This window comes from Anopheles maculipalpis, chromosome 2RL, assembly GCF_943734695.1.
Source record: "Anopheles maculipalpis chromosome 2RL, idAnoMacuDA_375_x, whole genome shotgun sequence".
Taxonomy (NCBI): Eukaryota; Metazoa; Arthropoda; class Insecta; order Diptera; family Culicidae; genus Anopheles; species Anopheles maculipalpis.
In genome coordinates, this window is record NC_064871.1 from 5107768 (window position 1) to 5129955 (window position 22188).

The 22188-nt window shown below is 48.5% G+C and overlaps 2 protein-coding genes across 2 annotated transcripts in view; one reads left to right on the top strand and one right to left on the bottom strand.

Moving 5' to 3' along the window:
• Nucleotides 1-22188, bottom strand: part of LOC126559214 (UPF0687 protein C20orf27 homolog) — a 462937-nt gene that overhangs the window by 48645 nt on the left and 392104 nt on the right. The window lies entirely within an intron of this gene.
• On the top strand, nt 1523-20419 carry LOC126556600 (1-phosphatidylinositol 4,5-bisphosphate phosphodiesterase epsilon-1-like). Its single transcript, XM_050211933.1, has 14 exons — nt 1523-2250; nt 9525-9668; nt 9794-9939; nt 11442-11565; nt 11675-12316; nt 14777-14921; nt 15029-15884; nt 15970-16103; nt 16194-16420; nt 16513-16750; nt 16835-17046; nt 17337-17494; nt 17568-17704; nt 17797-20419. Exons 1-14 carry the CDS (start codon nt 1597-1599, stop codon nt 20409-20411), a joined length of 6432 nt encoding a protein of 2143 aa, XP_050067890.1. The 5' UTR covers nt 1523-1596; the 3' UTR covers nt 20412-20419.

Genomic DNA, 22188 nt, shown 5'->3' on the forward strand with positions numbered 1-22188 from the left:
ACCATTTACCCGCAATCGAAACGGCGAGCGAGTCAATAAAGTCGGAAAGCGGAAAAAACGGGCTCGCTCTCGCACTTGCTCGACTCTAGAAACCGCACAGCCACGGCCCGCACACATACACATTTCCACGAATCGATAAATTTGATTCGATTCGAAATGCTCATTCAAACTCGGGGATCTCCAATTCCGAAAAAGGACGCGGTCGCGCCACTACAGAGATTATCCTGTTTCGTTCGCACAACCCGGCGTACGGGGTTGATGTTTGTTGGTGAGGCTGCATCGCAGAGGCTTTATTGATCGGGGAAGGCCGTTTTTCGCCTTGTCCAAAAAGAGACAAGAGCAAAACAAAAAACCATCTCCCTTTGGGTTGAGAGTTTTGGCGAGTCGCGGCCAAAAAGCTCATCCGGATAGGGGGGGGGTGGATTGCTTTTCAAGTTGATTCTATTAGCACCAACCCCAACCAACCCCGGTCGGAAAGGTTTCTATTGGGTTAGCGTTGACGCGGACGAACGTTTGGTGGTGCGAAAAACAGATGCAAACTTTGTTAGATTACGCGAGGTTTTCTAGGGCGGAGAAGCGAATTTATCGGACCGCTGACTCCGGAGCCAAACCCTCATATTTTTTTGGTTTGTTGGGATGAATAATTCTATCACGCAAGCAACCGGTACCATATTTTCATCCTCACCAAACAGCGGCAAAATGATCCACGCTCAAATCCTTCATTAATTCCAAACGAATTACCACGCGAGAATAATGCGCTACAACGTCACTGCTCTACTCCGTCGACCAGACTCTGCTTGAGCTTGAGCCGACAGTGGACAAACTTTGGTGCAAGTTGTAGCCTATCTGTAGGGCCTACTAGAGTGTCTCGCTGCTTGAGTTCCTGAATTACCGAGCGTTCTCGTCGAAAAAAACCACAGCTGGCGCAATTGTGTCGTGCTCGAGCTCGTGCTCAGTTGCAATGCAATTACAACCGCCTAAGTGCTTAAGTACGAGCTAGTTCGCACGCGGGTGTAAACAAGTTCCCACGCAGTTTTGCTCCACTTTCCGGGATGGTTTTTTGGGAGGGAGTGTGTCGCACACCTTGACTGTGAATAATTAATTAATGTTTCTAACTTGTTCTTCTGCTTCTCTTTCTCCTCGCTCCTCGCAGGTTGAACACTCCAGCGTGAAGCTATGAAATCTTTCCACGGGGCAAACGCTACAACTCGTTCAGCACTGAGGGTCGCTTTTCGCGTGGAGCAGTAGTAATGGCTGTGAAAAGCAGCCGAGACAACTTTCAGTCGAGAGTTGGTGGAAAATTAGCTACGTAATAGTGTGCGCACCACCGTTGGCATGCACCTGACTGCTGTCCGGATCACGCTCTGCTTTCTCTGATCCACCTTAAAGTGTGCTTCCTAATGTGGCGCATGAAATCACATCGATAGAACGCTGCGTAAACAAAAAAGAAGGAAAAAAGCAAGAAAAATTAAGAAAAGATACACTAAACGTTGACAAAGTACACTTACTCATCCAGCACACAAACACACACACGAAGACACACACACACATCCACACGATGTCAAATTAAATTTTCCCGGCGTCGATTAGTGTAACATGCGTGAAGCTTTTCCAAGTCTTCCATTTGATAACATTACCGAAGAGAAGCTACTACTACTACTACTGCTCGCAGCCCGGCCAAGCCCGACGGCGCAGCACGAACCGCCGAACGACGACGACCACGACCACCGGGGGCCGGACGAGCTGACGATAATCGGTGAAAAGATAATAATTAATCGTGAGGGTGAAACAATTAAGCAAACATTGGTGGATAACGAGCACGACCAGCCGACGCTCCAGAAGAATGCTGTACTTGATACTGACGACACAGCGCAAAGCCACGCTGGCCATCTGCCAGCAGCAGTCCTCACGGCAGCAACAGCAACGGTGGCTGCAGCAGCAGCAGCAGCAGCAGCAACGACGACGACGGCCACTACGTCACCCTCCGTCAGCTCGACGACCCAGCATCAACAGCAGCATCAGCAGCAGCAGCATCACTCGGTGGCGGCTGCCTCGGCCACCGCGGCTGCCGCCACCTTCTCCACCACCGCGGCTGCCGCCAACACCTCCATCTCGAGCAGCAGCGGCACGGCACTAGCGGCGGCCCCCGTGCCATTCTCGGGCGAGCTGGAGGAACTGCAGAACATACTGCACTTTCCCGAGGAGGTCGCGCTTCGCATCACCGACATGGAGTATCAGCTGTTCTACCAGGTACACACACACACACACACACACACACACACACACACACACACACACATGCCCTTTTACAGGCCAGCTCTCGGGGCTTATTATTCATTTTCCACACGGCTTATCCAACGGCTTATCCGAACGGCGAACGTTCCGAAAGGGCGTACCGTAATCAAGTAGTGCCTTCATACCGGAGCTGCGTCCGGAGCTTAGTATTCAACGGAGGTTTTCTCTAAAAACCATCACACCATCATCGTCGCCATCATCACCGAGGGTGGATGATGAATTGAATGGAATGAAAACCGCCATAACCAGACGACCTTCGGGAAGTCCACCACAGACACGAAAGTGATGGACGTGATGGGCGACAAAAGACGGGATATCTCGATATCCTCCATCAACTTCCTAACCAGACGACGATGGCCCGAGAGACGGCCACGAGAGGAATGATTGAAATTCAGTTTAATTTCGAAAACTTTTACTGATCCACCAGCCAACCTTCCCTCTTCATCTCTTCACTCACTTCCAAGTCCAATCCTCCGCTCTTGCAATGCTAAAACTTTAGTCCCCCCCCCATCCTCACTTTTCAATGCATAACTTATCTTCTTCCTCAAATTTTGCTCGATCTTTTCGAAATCTTACCAACAAAAAGAGAAATCAGTTTTTTGGCCCAGCTGTGGGGGATGGGGACGTTTGCCAACTTCCAGTTTCGCACGCAGCATTTACCTTATTCATGGTCAATTAATGGGCGTCCGCTTCCGATCCTGGCTGATGGGTGAAAAAGTGTAATTTCCAGTGGACAAAAGTGAGCCCGCTTTCCCGCGGTGGCAGAGACGCAGTTGTAGTAAACGCTTTTCAAATGAATTCAGTCGGAAAATGTATTTCGCTCATTTACAACAGCCATTCAAATGGTACGCTTTGTGTTCGCGTCACTGGTTTTACAAGCGGAAGGAAGGAAAGCAGCGGCGGGAAGTTTTTGACAGCTCCCCCAAGCAACAAGCAACAACACAAAAAGCACTACAACCACTACAACGCTGATGACAATCATTTGACAGCAGGTACCCGGTAGAACGGTAGTGGTGTTTGTGTAACAATCAGTCATTAACCAGGCGTCTCCATTAACGCAGCCCTTCTACGGGCAACCAGGCGTCTCCATTACCGACGCTTGTTGGTAATGCAAATTTTCTACCGAAGTGAGTGGCTATCACATTTTCGGTTGCTGTTTTAATCCGTGTAGCAAAAAGGGATTCTTTTTTTTTTCGTACCAACTTCGGTCTCGGAAAGTGAAACTTTATTTCCTAGCACACAGAATGGAGAGTGTGCATAGGGAAAAGTTCTCGTTACGCCAGAAAATCAACAGGATTGCCACTCCTCGCCCAGAGCTCGCCGTCGTGCGCCTCTCACACGCACGGCTAAAACAGCTCAATCACGTCGTACCACATCACGATAATGACCGACCACTGTGGAAAACTTTTGCCTTTTTTGGTTTGGATTTTTCACCGTCCCTACTTTCCCCCCTCTTGCCGAGCCAACCGTAATGTGTGTATGTGTGTATTATAGTTCCGAAAATTTGCCCTCCGCCTTCCTTCTTATTTTTCTCTCTCCCCTTCTTCGCTACTTTAGAAGACACGTGGCACGATAAAGCACCAAGTATCGATTACCCGAAGCAACATATTGCCTGTGATGTTGGAATCATTTTTTGCGCCCGACCAACTCTTCCACCGCGCTCGCTATTGAATTCATTTCCCCGAAGCAACAGGAACCCGCTCCTACGATCACGAATACGATCGATATTTCCGGATACACACCATAACCAAGACACTGCTCTGCCAGCCTATATTTTTTGGGCTCGATTTTCTTATCACGTCCGGCATGCTGGGTGAACCTGGGGAGACCGTTGCCAACACCATTCCCGGTCTCGGTGGTAACGACTATTCCCAGACCGCGCAATCTTACCCGTTCGGTGAAGCGTTTTACTCGAAATTAATTATCTTTTCCGATGCGAAAGCAGAAATCGCTTTTGCTGAGGTACGATGTATTCTTCCAAACCGGGCGAATCGAATTTATCGGTTTGTGCGTTGTGTAACGAGTGGACGTTCTTCGTGCGCTTACGTCCCGGAAAAGTTGGGCCCTAAAGTTAAAAGAGAGAGAGAGAGAGAGAGTTTCAGTTGATCATGCAAACATTACCTACGCCTGATATGAGATTGAAGACGAGCTTTTCATGTTCAGCTGAGTGAGGCGAATAAAAACAAAACTTTCTAGAATATTCCCATTTTGGGGAATTGGGTAAAATGAATGCAAAGGGAAGGAAGTGGGTGGAAACACCTCCGTTTCACCCCTTTCCCGGTCCGAGAATTGGAATCTAATAAATCACAATACCAAATGTGAAACTAATTAGCTTCATTATGTCTCTGATTATCGGATCATCTTTCGGGCCATCGGGAATGAAGCCGTTCGTGTGCAAAGCGGGGTGGCTTTTTTTTGGTGGGGTAGAAACGACCGTTAGGTCGGTGGTGTTCGGTAAAATCAACCAACCAGCCCATGCAATCAATAACTAACGAACGGACAAACCGACGCTACTGGAGCGATGGCCAAAAGCCACCCACCGATTGCCGGCTTTCCGTCACTTTCCAACCGCTCGGTTTGCGGGTATCTCGTTTGCTTGGGAAAAGTTTTATTCGTTTAAATCGTTCCCCCGACACCCGTGTTCCTCGCGCACACAGAAGCTTGCCCGCCCCGGGGGGCGGTGGTGCACGTGGATTGGTTATGCAAAATTGACAAGGAAAAGATTCGGTTTCCAGATCATTAATCAGTTTCATCGTTTTCTTCGCTTGTATTGTATTGTGCGCCTGCCTGGCTGTCCACACTGCTTTCCCGCGTAACGGATCCGGTTCTCCCCCCCGGTGGGTATCCCAACCGAAGGACGATTGAATTGTGTCAACAAAATTATGGACATGGAATGATCCAACCCCTGCTGCAGAGTAGCGCACCAGTCGAAAGCCTCGATTGGGTTGCGAAACAGTTCCATTATAATATCCCTTTGGTATGGGGTTTCTTTTTTTTGTAGGGCCTGAAAGAAAGATTGTCCTACTTTCTTAGCGCACCAACACACGAGAAATAGAGAGAGCACAATAGGGAGCAAGGTCGTATAAAAATATGCATCCATACGGCCATCAGCTCGCCCGCTCTGTGAAAGGTTGGAAAAAGATAATTTTCTGTTGCACACACCAATGGACGATAATCAATTGAATCGGTCGTTAGCTGGCGAAAACACAAGGGCAGACAGGGGCGTGTGTTGGGTGAAGGTGTCGAGAAAGGGATGAAGACCTCCCGACCCTGCATAAAAGGGGGGTTTGTTTGGTTTGATTTAATGACCAGACGCCAGGCAGGATCTTTTTGGATAATAGCGAGGGAAATAATAGGATTGGCCTCATAAACGGTGCCGAAAATCAATTCAATCACACCCCTTTTGTATTAGCTTCCCTCTTTTTTCCTGCCCTCCCTGGGGCGTTTGCGTTGCCGCAGACAATCGGAGAGCATCCTGCAAAATTGAGGCCACCAGAAAGCTCTTAAGGCACAAACCGGGCACAATTGGATCCGTAACCGTGCATCGGGGCAAAACGGAGCCAGCTGAATAGCAATCGGAATTGAATGGGTTTGACTTCTTTTCGGCTTTACCGTGAAGATATTCGGACAAAGGGCGCGAATTTAATCCCCATAAAGAGGGGATCTCTGCCCTTAAGCGGTTTCTCCGTTGATGAATGTTTATATTTTCATTGCCTGTTAATTGTTGATATTCTCACTAATCGTTTCTATTATACCGCAGAAGACGAATTGCAGGATAGGAGGTAAACGATCTAAATCGACTAATTAATTTGTAGCATGCAATAGATTGAATTCAAATGAAGCAACTTGAACTCAGCTTTAAGTTCAACAGCGGGCAATTAAAATGAAACAATTCAACGTATTCGAAACGGGAACAGGCCAGAGACAAACCCAGTTCCCAGTAGACCGTATCGTTTGTACAAACATATAAGCACGACTTTGCGAATGATATATGACTTTCTCCGACCGTTCGCTTGGGTTCAGGGTCGCGACATAATGGTTGTTTCTGAAATTTATCTATTGCTCGGGTTTGCATCCGTTTGTGTGCACCCTTCTAAAGATAGTCTTTGGCTCAAAATAGCACGAAGAGAAGGGGAGGGTTAAGAAGGCTTCGGTTTAGGGCCCACTTTTCGATTGGTCGTGACGATATGTTGAACAACTATTTGTCGGTCAAGTTAAAGGCTAAGTGTATGCCATATTGTTTTAACGTTTGCGTAGAAATATGTTTTTAACAGTCATTTTCACCTCTATCGAGCAACAGATGGAGTTTTTGGAAAGTTCGAAATTTTTATCCGAAGACACCGACGACTGATTTTCCTGGTACAAACTAAGAATAAGAGAGAGAGAGAGGTCGCTAAACGTGGTAGATAAGTATTCCTATTTTTGGGTTAACAATCTAACTTGCTCTACAATATGATCGAAAGTAAAAAATCATGGATTCTCTTCAAGAAGGATTCTGGAGGTCAATTAAACAACCTTTTGTCAGACATGCTATTCCTAGATGGATAATCAGTCCGCACTACGAGGGCAAGATCCGGATATCTACCACCGAAATGCCCCCTAAATTCGCCACTAGGCTTCTTCTTCTTCTTGGCTTAACGACCTCTAAGGTCCTGCCGGCCATCGAATGGCTTACTGGACTGCCGATACCACGCAGTTGGTCAGTCAGTCCTCACTACGGGGGGACGGTCCGGATGGGATTTCCCAGATGGGATGGGAACCCCAGTCCTGCCGTTTGAAGACCGGCGCCGCTGTCGCCTACACCACCGGGTCGCCACTAGACCTGTGGTATGAATTATCCTGAGCCATTCCTGTGGTATGAATTATCCATATTCTGCTTAGTACAGTTTAAACCTGCTAAGGCCAACCTTCCAGGAATGACAAAGGTAATTAAAACCAAATAAAAAAAAGACATCAAGCTACCAGATGATCAGCTCTGCATGCTTCAGGAGGCTTGCTTCAGGAGGCTTGTTCAGTATAAGCACTAAACGCCCAAGCACAACACACCATGGGACTCATCACCAAAGCCTATCCTCTAAACGTTTCCCTGTAATCATTCGAAAATTACCCTTCCAAACAACAACAACAAAAAACACGCACCACATCCTTGAGTTCCTCAAATTCTACCTTCCAATTGAAGGTGTTTGCCAAGAGAAAAAAAAGGGTCACACCCTCTCGTCCATTTTTCACAGGCGCCACCACACCACCAACAGCAGTCGATTGCGAACGGGATGCCGTTATGAAGCTTTCTTCTTAATGAGACCGCACCGTCCCAAGCCTGAATGTAATTAAAAATTGAAATTATCATCAGCCCAACCATAAATAAAAATCATTTACTCCGGGTGTCCTTTCCGTTCGCTCGGGTTCGGGCTCGAAATTCAACCACACCAGCCAGGAAGTGGTTGAAGCGCGCTGTCAAATGGAATGTGTGTCGGGGTGTTTAAATTTTACAACATAATTTATTCATCCACCACACACACACACACACACTGACGCTGGCCAGAAAAAGATAAATCATTTCATACTGCCGCACTAGAGCATGGCGCACGCACGTACGTTATCGTTACTTTGCAAAACTACAATAATGGAGCGTTCTTACAGCAAAATCGTCTCGTTGATAGTTTGGCGCATAGAGCTACGGCCCCGCCCGATACATTGGCCAATCACTTTGCCTTTGCCAATGAAGGCAAAGGCTTACAGCAGTTTATTTTATGCCCTGCCCGTCGATGTGCCCGTCCTCTCCCCCCGGAAGGTCGGCCAGATAAGCGAAACCGAGAGGCTAAATTTCATCGTCTCCGTTCATTGTTTCGTTAAGCTTCCATTTCCACTGCAAACTGCAAGGTTGGTGAGCACACCAGTGAAGGTGAACGCTTTGGGTAAGCTCTCTCGGCCCATAAAACCCATACGGCCACCCATTTCTGACTGCTGCGAGATGAGGAGTTCGGCATGAGATTCTTCCTTCCCAAATTTCCTCCTACGAATGGCGCTCTCCCCTTCCCGGTCGGAATGGTTCCTTCCAGCCCCTCACTCAATGCTGGTAAATGTGCCAATGCTTTGGCGTGGTGTGACTCATACGCTTTCAGAAGGTTTCTCCTTTGTCTTGGCTCGTGCTCGTGCGACACAATCTGATCTGCCCCTCCCCAATCCAAAATGCCATACTGTGGCTTTCACCGCAAATGGAAATCTCAAATCATGAGGAAGACTTCCCCCCACTCTCTTTCTTTCTCTCTTCGCCCTCACCGTTCTGTCCCTGGTGGGTTCTAAAATCTTTGCCCCGAAATGTGTTAAAATTCGTCCATTTCGTTAGCGAGAGAGGTGTACAACGGAAAGGTACACGAAAGATTAGCTACCGCCGCATACTGGTCGGACGGTGCGCTGCTGCTGCGTTTGTTACAAAAATGACAAAATGGCCATCCGTGTGCGGCGGTGTGTCTGCGTGGACCCGGTGGATGGTGTTGGGTGAGAGGGTGAGACACAAAACCAATATAAGTCAAACGGAACCATGCGGTTGGATAGTCGTTTTCCGGCTCGGTCACGTTCCGGAAGCGCCGTCGTCGGTCGGCGGTGTCGTCGTCGTCAGCGCACACAAATGATTCATAATGAAAACGACTGAACCGACCGACCGACTGACTGGGAAGCGCGCGAGGACTTGTGGGGAACCGAAATTTACAACAGACTTCACTGCCATTTTATTACATTCCTCCTCAGTTCCTTCGCGCTGGTCGGGGTCCCTCAAGCAGCAGCCAACGACGACTGCAACCAGAAGAGAGTTGCCTTTCTTAAGCTGCACGGAGCATACACGGGTTGTGAAAAAAAAACCAGCTTGCACGTGCCCGCGTATGCAGCAAGCGTGCCCGTTGAGAACGCTGTGTACGCTTCAATGCGTCCGGGTTCGCTCGGTGCTGTTCTTTATTTCGTCAACGTCGTCGTTGTCGTCTTCATCGGCAGTCTACGTGCCGTGTAGTTTGGGGTGGTAGAAAATTTGGAACCCATTGGAACCTTTTGCCCGTATTGGTTTCCGTTTTTCCGCTCGGTTACGGTTCCGGTATGGGGCATCATATCGATTAGATTGTTGTACAGCTTCCTACAAAGCAAAGACTACAAAAGCTGATGCGCCTGATGCCCGGACGCTGCTTGCATTGCGTGGTGTGTCTCATGATCGTTTCTCTTCGTTTGTCTTATTTCCATAGGTATCGCCGATAGATTTCATCAACGAGGCCATCCTCGAACTAAAGAAGGAACGGTGTGGTGGTGGCCGAGAGGGCGGAAGCTTCCAGTCGCCTTTTAGTAGCTTTATATCGTCACTGAATCCCATACGCAAACGATTCGATGAGGTAAGGTGGATCACTACAAACAAGAGAGAAATAAAAAAAAAAAACCCCACAACAAACAAACGAATATGCATGTATTATACTGATTTCCATCTTGTATTCTACTTTCTACTACCCAAAATATGCAGACCAGCGCGTGGACCAACTATATTGTGCTCTCACAAGGTACACAAGACGAACGAAAAGCGGCCTTTGCATGTCTGTTGCGTGTTGCTATTTCATGCTGGAATATCGGAAACTTCAATGGTGCTAAAGAGATAGTAGATGGTCTGAAGTGAGTTTGTTTTCCTATTTCCATTTTCCCATCCTCATCACCATCAGCATCATCATCATCATCATCAGCAGCAACCATTTTATTCTTCTAGCAGGAGAAACTTACGGGCCAGAAAACCCATAGACGGAAGAAGAAAAGCTTTAAAAATGTTATTTATAACAGCAGAGTTTGGTGTAGATAAAGTTCGGCAACGAAGTTATGGTGAAGAAGATTCGAAACACGAACATCATTTAATTAGGCTCGAGAGGCTCAAACGACCGAGAGTCCTTCACTTTTTCTCCCTCACTGTGTGGCTGTGTTTGTGTGTGTCGGATGTCGGTTATATTTTCACCTCGGTCAATTTTCTCTGCCAATTGGGCACACACACACACACAAAAGAAGCTTCCTCGTTTTTTTTTCTTTTCACGAGAAATGGAGAAGATTTGCATTTCAAATTCAATGGTTTATGTTGCTTGTTTTTCCTTATATCTTGCCCTCCTGAACCGAGCCTACACCGTAAGTAGCGCAAGTGTACGCTTTCGCTTCAAGCACAACCGACCCGAAAGAAGTCAAGAGTCCTTGCCGGTGGGAATGGTCGGTTAAGTCGGCTGGCTGTGATGTGACCCCTCCATACTCTACTTTAAATCAACATGCTGGACACCCGATACACCTCTATGTCTTGTTCGGTTTCGATGTTTTTCTCCATTGTGTCCTGCCGAGCAAAGTACGCTCCAGGCGTTGAACCAACACCATCGGGACGTACCGGATGCAGGGGTTTCTTTCGGCCTCCAGCAGCATTTGACCGTTGTAGGCCGGCGGAAACTACTTGCTTCCGTCGTCCAGCTACATCAAGACAACAGTAGCAGTAGCAGCAAATAAAAAAAAAACAGCGAAGGAAGAACCCTCGCGCTCCCACTACGGACAGATACAACAACAGCCTTGGGAAATGGCCGGGATTTCTTCGGTTGAAGTTCGTTCGGTGCTTGGTTTGTGCACAAGAGCTTCACAATCTTCCAACCGATGAGGTGTTTCTTTTCAATCTGTGTTATAACCATCACCTCTCCCGGACGTATCTTCCGGGCAGGACTCACGTCGAATGGCTGCCGCTTCCCTAAGTGGACATTATTCGGTTATGCTTCGCACTAGTTTCTTTTTTTTTTTTTGCCCAACTTTGACCCCACTCTGATGGGGGGAAAATGCCTGGTCTATAAATGTGAATTATAATTTCATTATCCAATCGGGTCACTACTTCTAGTGGGCTGATGCCTGGTTCTGGTTCATTGGTAAACAACGAGCAGGAAAGTAAAAAAAAAATCGCTAGAGGGCGTCATTCCACGACATTGATGCTTTTTTACGGACAGTTGACCATGGCCCAACGCCATTTTCATGGGAAATTGGTGGACCCAATTGGTGGACACACACACGCCACACTCTCTCATCTCACTATGGTCTACAGTTGTTTTTTGGCATAGGTTACGTAGCGATTCTATAACGTTTCGGGGCTCGATTCGCTTTATTTATAGATCAATCAAAAAGGAAGCATTCTGGACGTCGGCCACGGATCGCACGGGACGGAACACGGTGTACGAGTTTCTTACGACCGTGTTCGATAGCTTCGAGTATGATAATGCGGTTACGCGGGCATTGGTAGGATTTCTCTCTCTCTCTTCCCTATTACCACTTTCTCCACACACTCCACCCCATCCGATAGCCGATAAATAATAGCTTCGTATGTATCTTTCCACTCCTTCCATAGGCCATACCCACGTGTCGCATGATACCGTACTTCCGGGCCCACGTCGATGAGATCAAAACGCTGCTACTCACCGTGCCACAGTCGACCAGCTCGGACGGTAGCGAAAACCCGGTGGAAAAGTACTTCCTGGGCGAGGTGAAACCGCTTCCACTGCGGGAAGACGAAGAGTTTGTTGCGAGACTACTGCCACTGGCATTACCGATCGATTACCGGGTGCGGACACCGGTACCCACCGACGTTCCACCGGACATCCCGTCGGACGAATCGACCGAACCGCTACTGTTGCCGGACGAGCGGGACGAGTCCCGGGGAGAAGATCGCGACGAGCTGGTGGAGCAGATACAGGTGCGCGCGGAACCGGCCGCTAGCCGGCTGGGCGCGTTCATCGAGCACCATGACCAGCTGTGCCGGGAGTTGCCACACAGCCTACTGGAGTACCTACGGGCGGCGGCCAACAGTCCGCGCCAAACGAAAACCCCACTCTACATCTATCAGCCCTCGAACCTGCAGGAACAGGAGGAGGACTACGAGGTGGAGATCGGCAACTACAACCCGGTACAGCCACTGTTCTACGACCACGGGATCAGCATCATACCGCTCTCGTCGAAGAAAACCAACGCCATCGATCATCACATACTGCAGGTGGGTAGATAATCCGACGTACCTACGTGATGATGTTGCCTCGGTTCGGTTTTGGGTCTGCTTTATCATTTTATAAAGACATTACACGTGTCCATCAAAGAGATAGGAAAACACTTTATGTCGAGCGATAGCACGTGCTCGGCGGGTTTTGTGAATGGAACACACCGAACAGCAAATGGATCCCCCAATATATCAGTCTTATTGGGAGCATTAATATAATGAATGTCAAAAGTTAGTGCTACTGACTTCATCGATTGAGCATTTGAGGAAACAAAGAACATAAAAGTGAACCTTTCTCACGGGTGTGTTGGTACTTCAGTAACAATATAGTAATACCATAACGCCTAAATTTAGGCAATCTTTAAACAGGATAGGGGAAGAGAGCCCCTTTTTTACACCAAATCGAATTTTCTGCTTCATTTAACGACCTTTTCTAAGGTCTCTTTCTTTCTCTCTCTCTTCTTGGCTCAACAACCTCCGACGATGGTCATGCTAATGGCTTCCAAAACTTATTGATACAACGTAGTTGGATAGTTAGTCCTCAGTACAGGGGAACGGTCAGGATGGGATTTGATACCCGCTCCTATCTGCACCGCTGTCGCTTCTGTCACCGGACCACAATCTAACGCCATGCTAGTTATATTATGACTTACACAAAACTATCAAGCTCCCGTAGAAGATAATTCTTTCTGTGGACCAACGATTCAGATGTGATATGACCGGAGCCTCAACTTGAAATTAGTTTCTGTTGCAATTAGCATAGCCTTTTATAAAACCTCCCCAACCATGCCCCCAGCTCGTCCCAATGAATGAGAACATCACAGAACGCTCGCCCTCCTATCAATCAGCCATCCCATCGAGAAGAATCAGCTACTTAGTCAAATTGAATCCGACTACTACTAGCGTAGATCGATGTAAAATATGAAGATCCTTCTCTCTCGCTCGCTCTCTCTCTCTCTCTCTCTGGCTCTCTTTCACACACTTGCTGTCCTTCCATTTGCAATCGATCATGCCCTCTCCCCCGTTTGGCGAAGCGAAATTGATATTGGTCCTGCCCGATGACTTCCACACACTCTGCTGCACTGCCAATTTGTGTTGCACGAATGCGGCCAGAACTGGCGTAACCGAGCGATAACACTTGGCAATCACTCGCCCCTCACAACCCATCTCTAGTACACCTCAAGTTGGGCGGTATGTTGTTGTGCCGGGGGATGTTGAAATTTATTACGCCAATATTTCAACGATGATGGCTCGGGCAAAAGCAAATGTGATCAACGAACGAATGTGTCCAGCCGTGGACGAACAGAAAGCGCGTTCACAGCTTCCGGAATCAATTACGATTTGGTAGGGAAGGGAGGGAGAGAGACAGAGAGAGAAAGAGAGAGAGAGAGTGAGACATTCCATTCTACGCATCATTTATCGTGCAGTTATTAGATGTATCATTATGATAAGATCATACCATCCCGACAGGACCAAGCATTTGGTTCGTTTGGTGGCACTCGAATGGCCGATGTGTGCGTATCGTTCACGCTCACGCCAAGGTCCAAGTGGTGCCACTCAATATAGCCACTCGACTGACCGAACTTCTTCACCGCGCGACACTACGCCATCTCCGTCCTCCTCCTTTCCCACTGGGTCAATCGTGTCCCCGGCAAACAGGCAAACAAAACCCGTCTAACCCCCAGTACCAGAGGGACCAGAGCAGCTAGCGACACCTGTCATGTTCGGGTAGGGTGAGCTGTTAGTATTCATACCTGTTAGTGAGCTCTATTGAGATGAAGAGAGTGCGCCACACTATTGTTTCCCACCGACTGTACCTGCCTGTGTACGGTTTGTGTGGTTGTAGTGGCCTCGTACTGATGGTGTGGTGCTTCAACAACCGTCAGCAACAAAGCTCCAGCCAACCAAACATCCGAAGAACGTTATTTGTCACAGTTTTTCGAACTCTGCGGGGTATCCTCAGGCCAGTCACAGCACATCAATCCCATTTATATCGGTACGCTAACCCCCCCCCCCCCTCTTCCCCTTCCCATCACCGGCCCGTTTCTATGTGTGTATGCCCCTCTGCTCGTGTGCGTTTATAAACCGACATCAATTTCAATCATCGCAAATATCGAATTATTGTGTGACCTACATTAATGTCCTTAACGTCGTACCATCATTACCCGAACCCATGCTCACCACGGGTGGTACACCACATTTATGTGTGTGTGTGTGTGTGTGTATGAGCGAGTCGAGAGAGGCAAATGGTATTGCTATATGGGCCTGGGTAGTGCCTGGCGGCGATTTAATGAATTACAAATTATGGCATTTTCCCGTACCGCTTACGCGAGGACACAACATTCAATCATTTTGGCTTGCCGTTGCGTTACGTTGCCACCGTACCATAAATACATATCAATATATTATGGACTTGCTTCCCCTCTCTCTCTCTCGCCCTTTTTATTTCCCCCCTGATAGATCCTACACCATGGCACCACGTGTGTACTGTGGGAACCGGAGACACCGTCGGATCGGTCGTCCTACGTTTACCTGCGGCTAGAGCGCTCCTGTTCGTTCGTTTCGTGGCAGCGGACAGCCTGGCGGCGTATCAAATCCCAACAAGGTACGCGGTGCATTAGTGTGCTTTGTGAGTCTATTTGACCCACGGCTTTTCTCTCTCTCTCTCTCTCTCTCTCTCTCTCTCTTTCTCTTACCGGCCCCACAAACCAGACTTTAGCCTTAATGTCAACCCGGAGGAGATTGTGGCGTGGAAGTTTGCCAATCGCTATGCATCGAATGTCGGCGAGCTGGAGGGCCAGTGCCAGAACCTGGACGAGGGCATGCTGGATCTCGGCACGATCAAGGAAATCAATATGGGCTCACGGAACCACGAGTACGACGCGGAGATACTGGCGGCCGGCAAGCGCTTCGGTCTGACGCACGTCGAGTGCTGCGTGACGCTACTGTACGGCAATTCGGCCAGCGAAAACCGGATACTGTGCATCCTCTGTCCACCGATGCTGTGCCGGGCGTGGTACGTCGGGCTAAACTGGATGCTGCGGGGCATCCGGCGGCAGCAGATACTCATCGACCGGTCGATGCTGTGGCTGAAGGAGCTCTACATACAGCTGTACTTCGAGGAAGGCGCTTGCAGCGAACCGAGCGTAGCCGATGCGATCAAAGCTTTTGGTGGGCGCTGCTACGGGCTATCATCCATCAAGTCGTGGTCAGGTTCACAGATTAACGATGCGAGCGAGACCAGTGCGACCGTTGCAAAGAAGGACTCGTCGACGACCAAAATACGCAAGAAGCGCTCCGTTGCCAACTTGCTCACTCAAACCACCAACCCCACCGGAAGCGGAGGTGGAAGTGGAGGTGGTAGTGGTAGTGGAGGTGACACTACACCCTCCGACACGATGCTGCTGGATACGCGCGACTACCGGACGCGGTCTATCGAGCGGCGGCGCGAACGGAACGGGTCGAACGATCAGCTCTGGCAGAACGTGAAGCATCTTCGCATCGGGTCGGTCACCTACGATACTCAATTAGATTTTTTAAGCTTCGTCTCACTGTATCGATCGTTTAGGTAAGGCCATTTTCCTTTGTTGCTTCCACTTCCGGGGGATCCAGAATGGCGGTTAATTCTTTTTTCATCTTTCCTTCCACAACAGTTTAATTGCACGGCAGGACCTGCGTGATATTTTCGACCAGCTCTCGGTGACCACCATATCGCGGACGACACTGAACGGGGAGAAGAGCCGAAGTGCTCCAGAGCTATCGGAAACCATGGTCAAGAGAAAGATCGGTAAGAGCCTCCACTCGTTGGCCGCCACCATTCACATAAACTCTCAAGTAAATAACACACTTACGGCCGACTCTTTATGCTACACCACAGGACTTTTGACACGCAATTGCTCACTGGACATGGATCTGACCGAGGCGAAACACACGCAGAAGAAATACTTCGACGCAATAGCGGCCTCGAGCATCGCCCACATTGCCGCCAGCAACGATTTCCTGTCGTGCAGCAACAAGGTCATCACGATATCGACGCTGAAAAAGTTTCTCGAAACGCGCCAGATGGAAATCAAAACCGATGAGGATGTGAAAGCCATTATACAGGTAAATTGCATTACCGTCCCCCTTTCGGTGTCGTTTGCACTTCGTCATTTGCTGATCCATCTGCTCCTTTGTTGCATACCACATCCCGTCAGCGTCACGAACCGGAGGCGGCACATCGCATCGAAAACTGTCTCAGCTTTGAGGGTTTCGCACGGTACATGATCGACAAGGACAACTACGCGTTTCTCAGCGAAATCATGCCGGAAAGCACCTACATGAACCTGCCAATGTCCCACTACTACATTGCGTCCTCGCACAATACGTACCTCACCGGGCATCAGCTCAAGGGTGAAAGTTCGGTTGAGCTGTACAGCCAGGTGCTGCTGACAGGTTTGTTTGCTCGTTTGGAACAGAATCTGCGTGTCCAGAATCCTCAAGTACTAATGGTTCACGCTCGATCCCTCTGTCACACAGGTGCACGCTGTGTGGAGCTCGACTGCTGGGATGGCGACGATGGTACGCCCGTCATCTACCATGGGCACACGTTCACCACCAAGATTCCCTTCCGAGCCGTCGTAGAAGCAATAAATAAATCTGCCTTCATTCAATCTTCCTACCCCGTGATACTTTCCATCGAGAACCACTGCTCGGTGCAGCAGCAGCAACGGATGGCTAACATATTTCAGGTAAGTCAGCTCGATGTTCGTGTCCCGCAACATTATCAGTCAGTTGCGCTACAAGCTACATGTCCTCAATAAAGTGAGGACTCTGGGCGCTTTCTTCTATTTCAAAAGTTAGCACGAAGCCCCTCTTTGCACTCTTCGAGTTCTTCACTTTCATGAGGTAGCTCGTCGCCCTCAGTAGTTGCGAAGCTTCCGGGAGGCCTCATCTCTAATATGCTAGTGAAGAGCTGCCTCTCCTCTCTTTAAAAAGATCTACTTTACGAAAAACTAACGATTTACATTCCAATTTGCAGGCAATCTTCGGTGAGAAGCTGGTGACTAACTTCATGTTCGATCAGGACTACAGCGATGAACCGTATCTACCGTCGCCGCTGTCGCTCAAGCACAAGATACTGATCAAAAACAAAAAGCTTATCGTCGAAATACCGGCAACCTTATCAACCGGTTTAACGTAAGTTGATGTTTTTGTTTTGAGGAAGATCCTACCATTGGCATTGTCTTACGTACTCACCATTCAATTGCAGACGACAGAACACCTTCAAACAATCGAATTTATCCAGCAGAGCCAGTTCAATTATATCAAACACTAGCGGTAGTTCGCTGAATGAAGAGTTTAGCGATGACGAGTATGAGGATGATGACGATTTTGACAATATTGATGGTAAGTTTCGAATTTGGTGGTTTTCTTTTTCATCTCATTAATCCTCCTTCTCTCTCTCTCTCTATCTCCCTCTTCCCTTATGAACCGTACAGAAAAAACATATCATACAACTTGGGGATCAATAGAAGATAAGTATAGGCATAGTGTGTGCCATTCCAACATCACGCCGACAAAGTCGAAAGTCCAAGACCAGGACGAACGATCCCGCAAGCGCAGCAACCAGATTGCCCGAGAGCTCTCCGATCTGGTGATTTACGTGCAAGCAATAAAATTTCGCGGCCTGAACCCGTACAGCCCGCACAACTCAATACGTGCCAATCCGAAGCAGCAGCAGCAGCAACAGCAACAGCAGCAGAGTCAGCAAAGTCAGCAAAATTTGCCCAGTGCTCAGCAAATCTCTCAACAGCAGCAGAATGTGCTGAAAACGAGTGGGTCAGTCGTGACGGTTGGAAGCATCCTGAAGAACAGTTCCGGCGATACGCTTAGTTTGCCCTCGTCCAGTCACCTGTCGGACAGTTTATCGCTCAGCTACGATGCTTCAAGCATCAGTGGAAGTGAATCACATCTCCCACCGTTATCGAACTCCACTCGAAACCGTACGCTTCCGAACGCAAACCATCCGTGCTACCAGTGTTCATCCATTAATGAGGCGAGTGCGAAGAAACTCTGCCGCAAGGATCCGCTGGGTCTGATTGCACACACCGAATCGCAGCTGATGCGTACCTATCCGGCCGGTTTGCGGATAGATTCGTCCAACTTTAATCCGGTGTTTTTCTGGGCGTTCGGTATACAGATGGTTGCGCTCAACTACCAAACGGAGGACATTCCCATGCACATAAACAAGGCAATGTTCGAGGAGAACAATAGCTGCGGATACGTGCGGAAACCGGATGTACTGTGGAATCGATCGCATCTGATGTACCGACGGTACAGTCCGCTGGAGAAGGAGTTCGATGGTCTGCACGTGACGCAGCTCGTGCTGAACATTGTGTCGGGTCAGTACCTGAACCAGGCCAGTCTGTACTCGAGCACGTTCGTCGAGATCGAGCTGCTCGGGATTCCGGTCGACTGTGGCAAGCGCAAGACGAAGATCATCCGCAAAAACTCGTTCAATCCGCTGTGGAACGAAACCTTCTACTTCAAGATCATGTTTCACGATCTGGCGTTCCTGAAGTTTAGTGTGTACGATGCGGAAACGGGACTCGTGATCGCGCAGCGTGTGATATCGCTTAAATGCATCCGACCAGGGTACCGGCACGTGCGGCTTCGTTCACCCACCAACCAACCGCTCAACATGGCCTCACTGTTTGTGTACACGCGCGTCGAGGAAGAAAGTCTCGACCGATCGTACGACGAGATCGACGAGCAGTATCTGCAGCAGCGTGGGGAGAAAAATCGTGGCGGCCGTGGTGGAAACAACAGCGGCGGAGATGGTGGCGATGTGCCGGTACTGTTTGAAGCGAGCCGACTGGATGTGGCCAACAGTCTCGAGAGCAAGGTGCCGCAGCTGAAGCGAAAAATGTTTTTTCTCACCGTGTACGACGTGGTGCCGGACAAACCGTACACGATTCTGAAGATCACACAGGAAAGCACAACGAAGGACGTGCTGACGCAGGCGATGCAAAAGATGAACAAGTCGGCTCAGGACATGTCCAACTTCATACTCATCGAGGAGGTGTACCGGGGCTGGGAAAAGAAGGACCGATTGTTGCCACCGAGCCAGCGTGTGCTGGACATGACGGAGAAACCGCTCCAAGCGCAAGGACACTGGAAGGGTGAGGGAAGATTCATTCTGAAGAAAATCGGAAACGATCCGAGCAGCCGGGCGTGGGTTACCTCCATCCGCCGGACAACCGATCGGCGTGCCTCGATCGCAGCAACTATGGCCGGTGCGGTTGGTGGAGCGGCATCCGGTGGTGCTGGTACTGGGAAGGAACCAACAGCGGACGATCTGCTGGCGCTCGAGAATGTCGATAACTTTCTGGTGTGCGTGTACAACGTGTCGCAGGACATCCCGTACGCAATATTGCGCGTGCCAATGAAGTCTACCGCTCAGGACGTGTTGGCGCAGGCTCTGCTAAAAGCACGCCGGCTCGACAACCCCAACAACTTTGTGCTGGTGGAGGAGCTCAACTACAGCAACAAAAGTAACGACACGATGCAGCGCATCCTGCTGGACGATGAAAACGTGTACGTGACGCAAGCGAACTGGAAAACGATCGGCCGCTTTGTGATCCACGAGCGCAGCCAGCTAACGCCGTCGACCATCCGCAAAACGATCCTGCCGATCGAGAAGATAAGCCGCGGGTTTAGCATCTCGCGTGGTTCTTCGTCCTCCTCTACCTCGGTACACTCGCTCGCGTCCAAATCACCGATACAGGTGGCGCTGAGCGATCCCACCGCTTCGTCCTCACGGTTCAAGTCCCGGTCGGCGGGCGCGCACGAATCGGCCTCCGGATCGGGATCGGGAGTGGGGACAAAGTCACGCCACCATGGACACGGGCGGACCAAGTTCTGCTCGGAAAAGGATACCTCGTTCTCGAGCACCAGCGCTGGGAATGCTGGTTCAAAGTCGGCTAACCGACGGGAGGTTCACTCCGAGGGGGAAACGCTCAGCGATGAGGAAACGAAGGAATCGGACATAATGTCAACGATGTCTCGGTTCAAGCGAATGTCGATCAAGAAGCTAAAGTCGTGGAAATCGTAACTCGGTACCTCGTGCGGCCATTGCACGTTGCAGTAGGCAGGAGATAGGTAGGGAAAGGAAAAGAAAGGAATAGAGCGATAGGCACAAATAAAAAGCAAATTGCGCCATGTTACTTTCACACTGTTGGCAGCAGAGCTGCACCAAATTTCTAAGCAACAAACACCCATGTACTAGGGGCGCCGTTTTACTGCTATCAGCATCACAGCACACGCACACAAACACACCCATCTATTACTACTATTATATCGCGCTTGCGTTTGTAAAAGGCTTTAAGCTTCAGGCAGCAGACGGAGAGATCGAGAGTTAAAATGGCGCGGAGCGCTTGGTTCATGCTTCAAACACTAGGACATTTGATAGCACGATACCGAAACCAAGTAGGGTTATGCATACACTTACACACCTATGTCTAGTAAGGGTTGGACCACCCACCATATAAAACACAAAACCTGTTTCCTGTGATTTTGTGCCCATCTTCACGCTATTCTTCAATAAGCCCTCCGCCAACCCCCAAACAAAGCCCAAGGTTTTAATCGAAGGCAAGACAAAATGGGAGCAGTAGTATGGAGCAATATTTCGGAGGGCAAACGCACACACACGCTACTACACACCTACACACGATTAGTATAGAACATAGGACCTCTAGCCGCACAAAATGGCGGTTTTGTGGATAAATTGCGTGGAGCCTACCCACGGAATAAGGGAATAAAAACAGTCGTAGCATATTCTAACCATATTCTCACAACTAAATCTCACACCCCGCTCCTCCCGGTTGAACCAACTAGCCTGTCTGATATGCAAAGAATTAGTAAACTCGTTTGCGACACTATGATAGATTCAATGTCCGCGTGCTAAAAGAGAGAAACCAAAACAAACAAAAAAGATGGTGAACGTAGAACACCCCTTGGGAGCAACAACTCCACTCCGGTTGAGCGTTAAAGAGTTGACGAAGATATATGATAGTATTAGCAGTAATTCAAATAGTAATCTTACAACCTAAAAAAATCCCTTTGGGAGAATGCAAAAAAAAAAGAGCAACCAAACACATGTTGATAACACGTTAATAAATATTTAATAAGCTAGCGGAAGTTTAAAAGAAAAGCCAGGCAGAAGAAAATAAGGAAGCACAAAAAACGATATTGGGTACTCAGATGAGGGGATGGTGTTGGTACTATAGAATAGAAAAAGGGAAAGAAAACAAAAACAAGTCAAGAACAAACGTGCAAATAATAATATCAAGATGATGCAAAACCAAAAACCAACAAAAAAAAAAAAACGATGCAAATAAAAAGAACAATGAAAGTGGACAAGAGACAATGCACGGAGAAGAGACAGAAGAGAAACAAAACCATGTGATAATAAAAAGAAAGAAAGTTTAAATTGGATATACATTTTGAAGTATCAAGATTGACCTATTCTTTCAAACCAACTAAACTAAAGAGAACACTGAACGAATGGTAGAAAACAAAACAAATGGAGGGATGAAAATGTTATATTTTGTATACACCTTCTTACAGAACAGAACACACTATCACCACACACACACACATACACAAACAAATATACACACATAGTACATATTCTCAATAGAGTATGGTAGTAGTGAACAATTCATTGTTGGAAGTATTTGCTCTTGTTGTATATCAAACCCTGAACCACGTGTACAATATTTTCCCACAGAAGATACAAAATAAAAAATAAAAAACCCCCCGTAATACGGCGCCATAGACACACTGTAAAGTTACATTTTATCGTCATCCGGGGAAATTAACTGAATAAA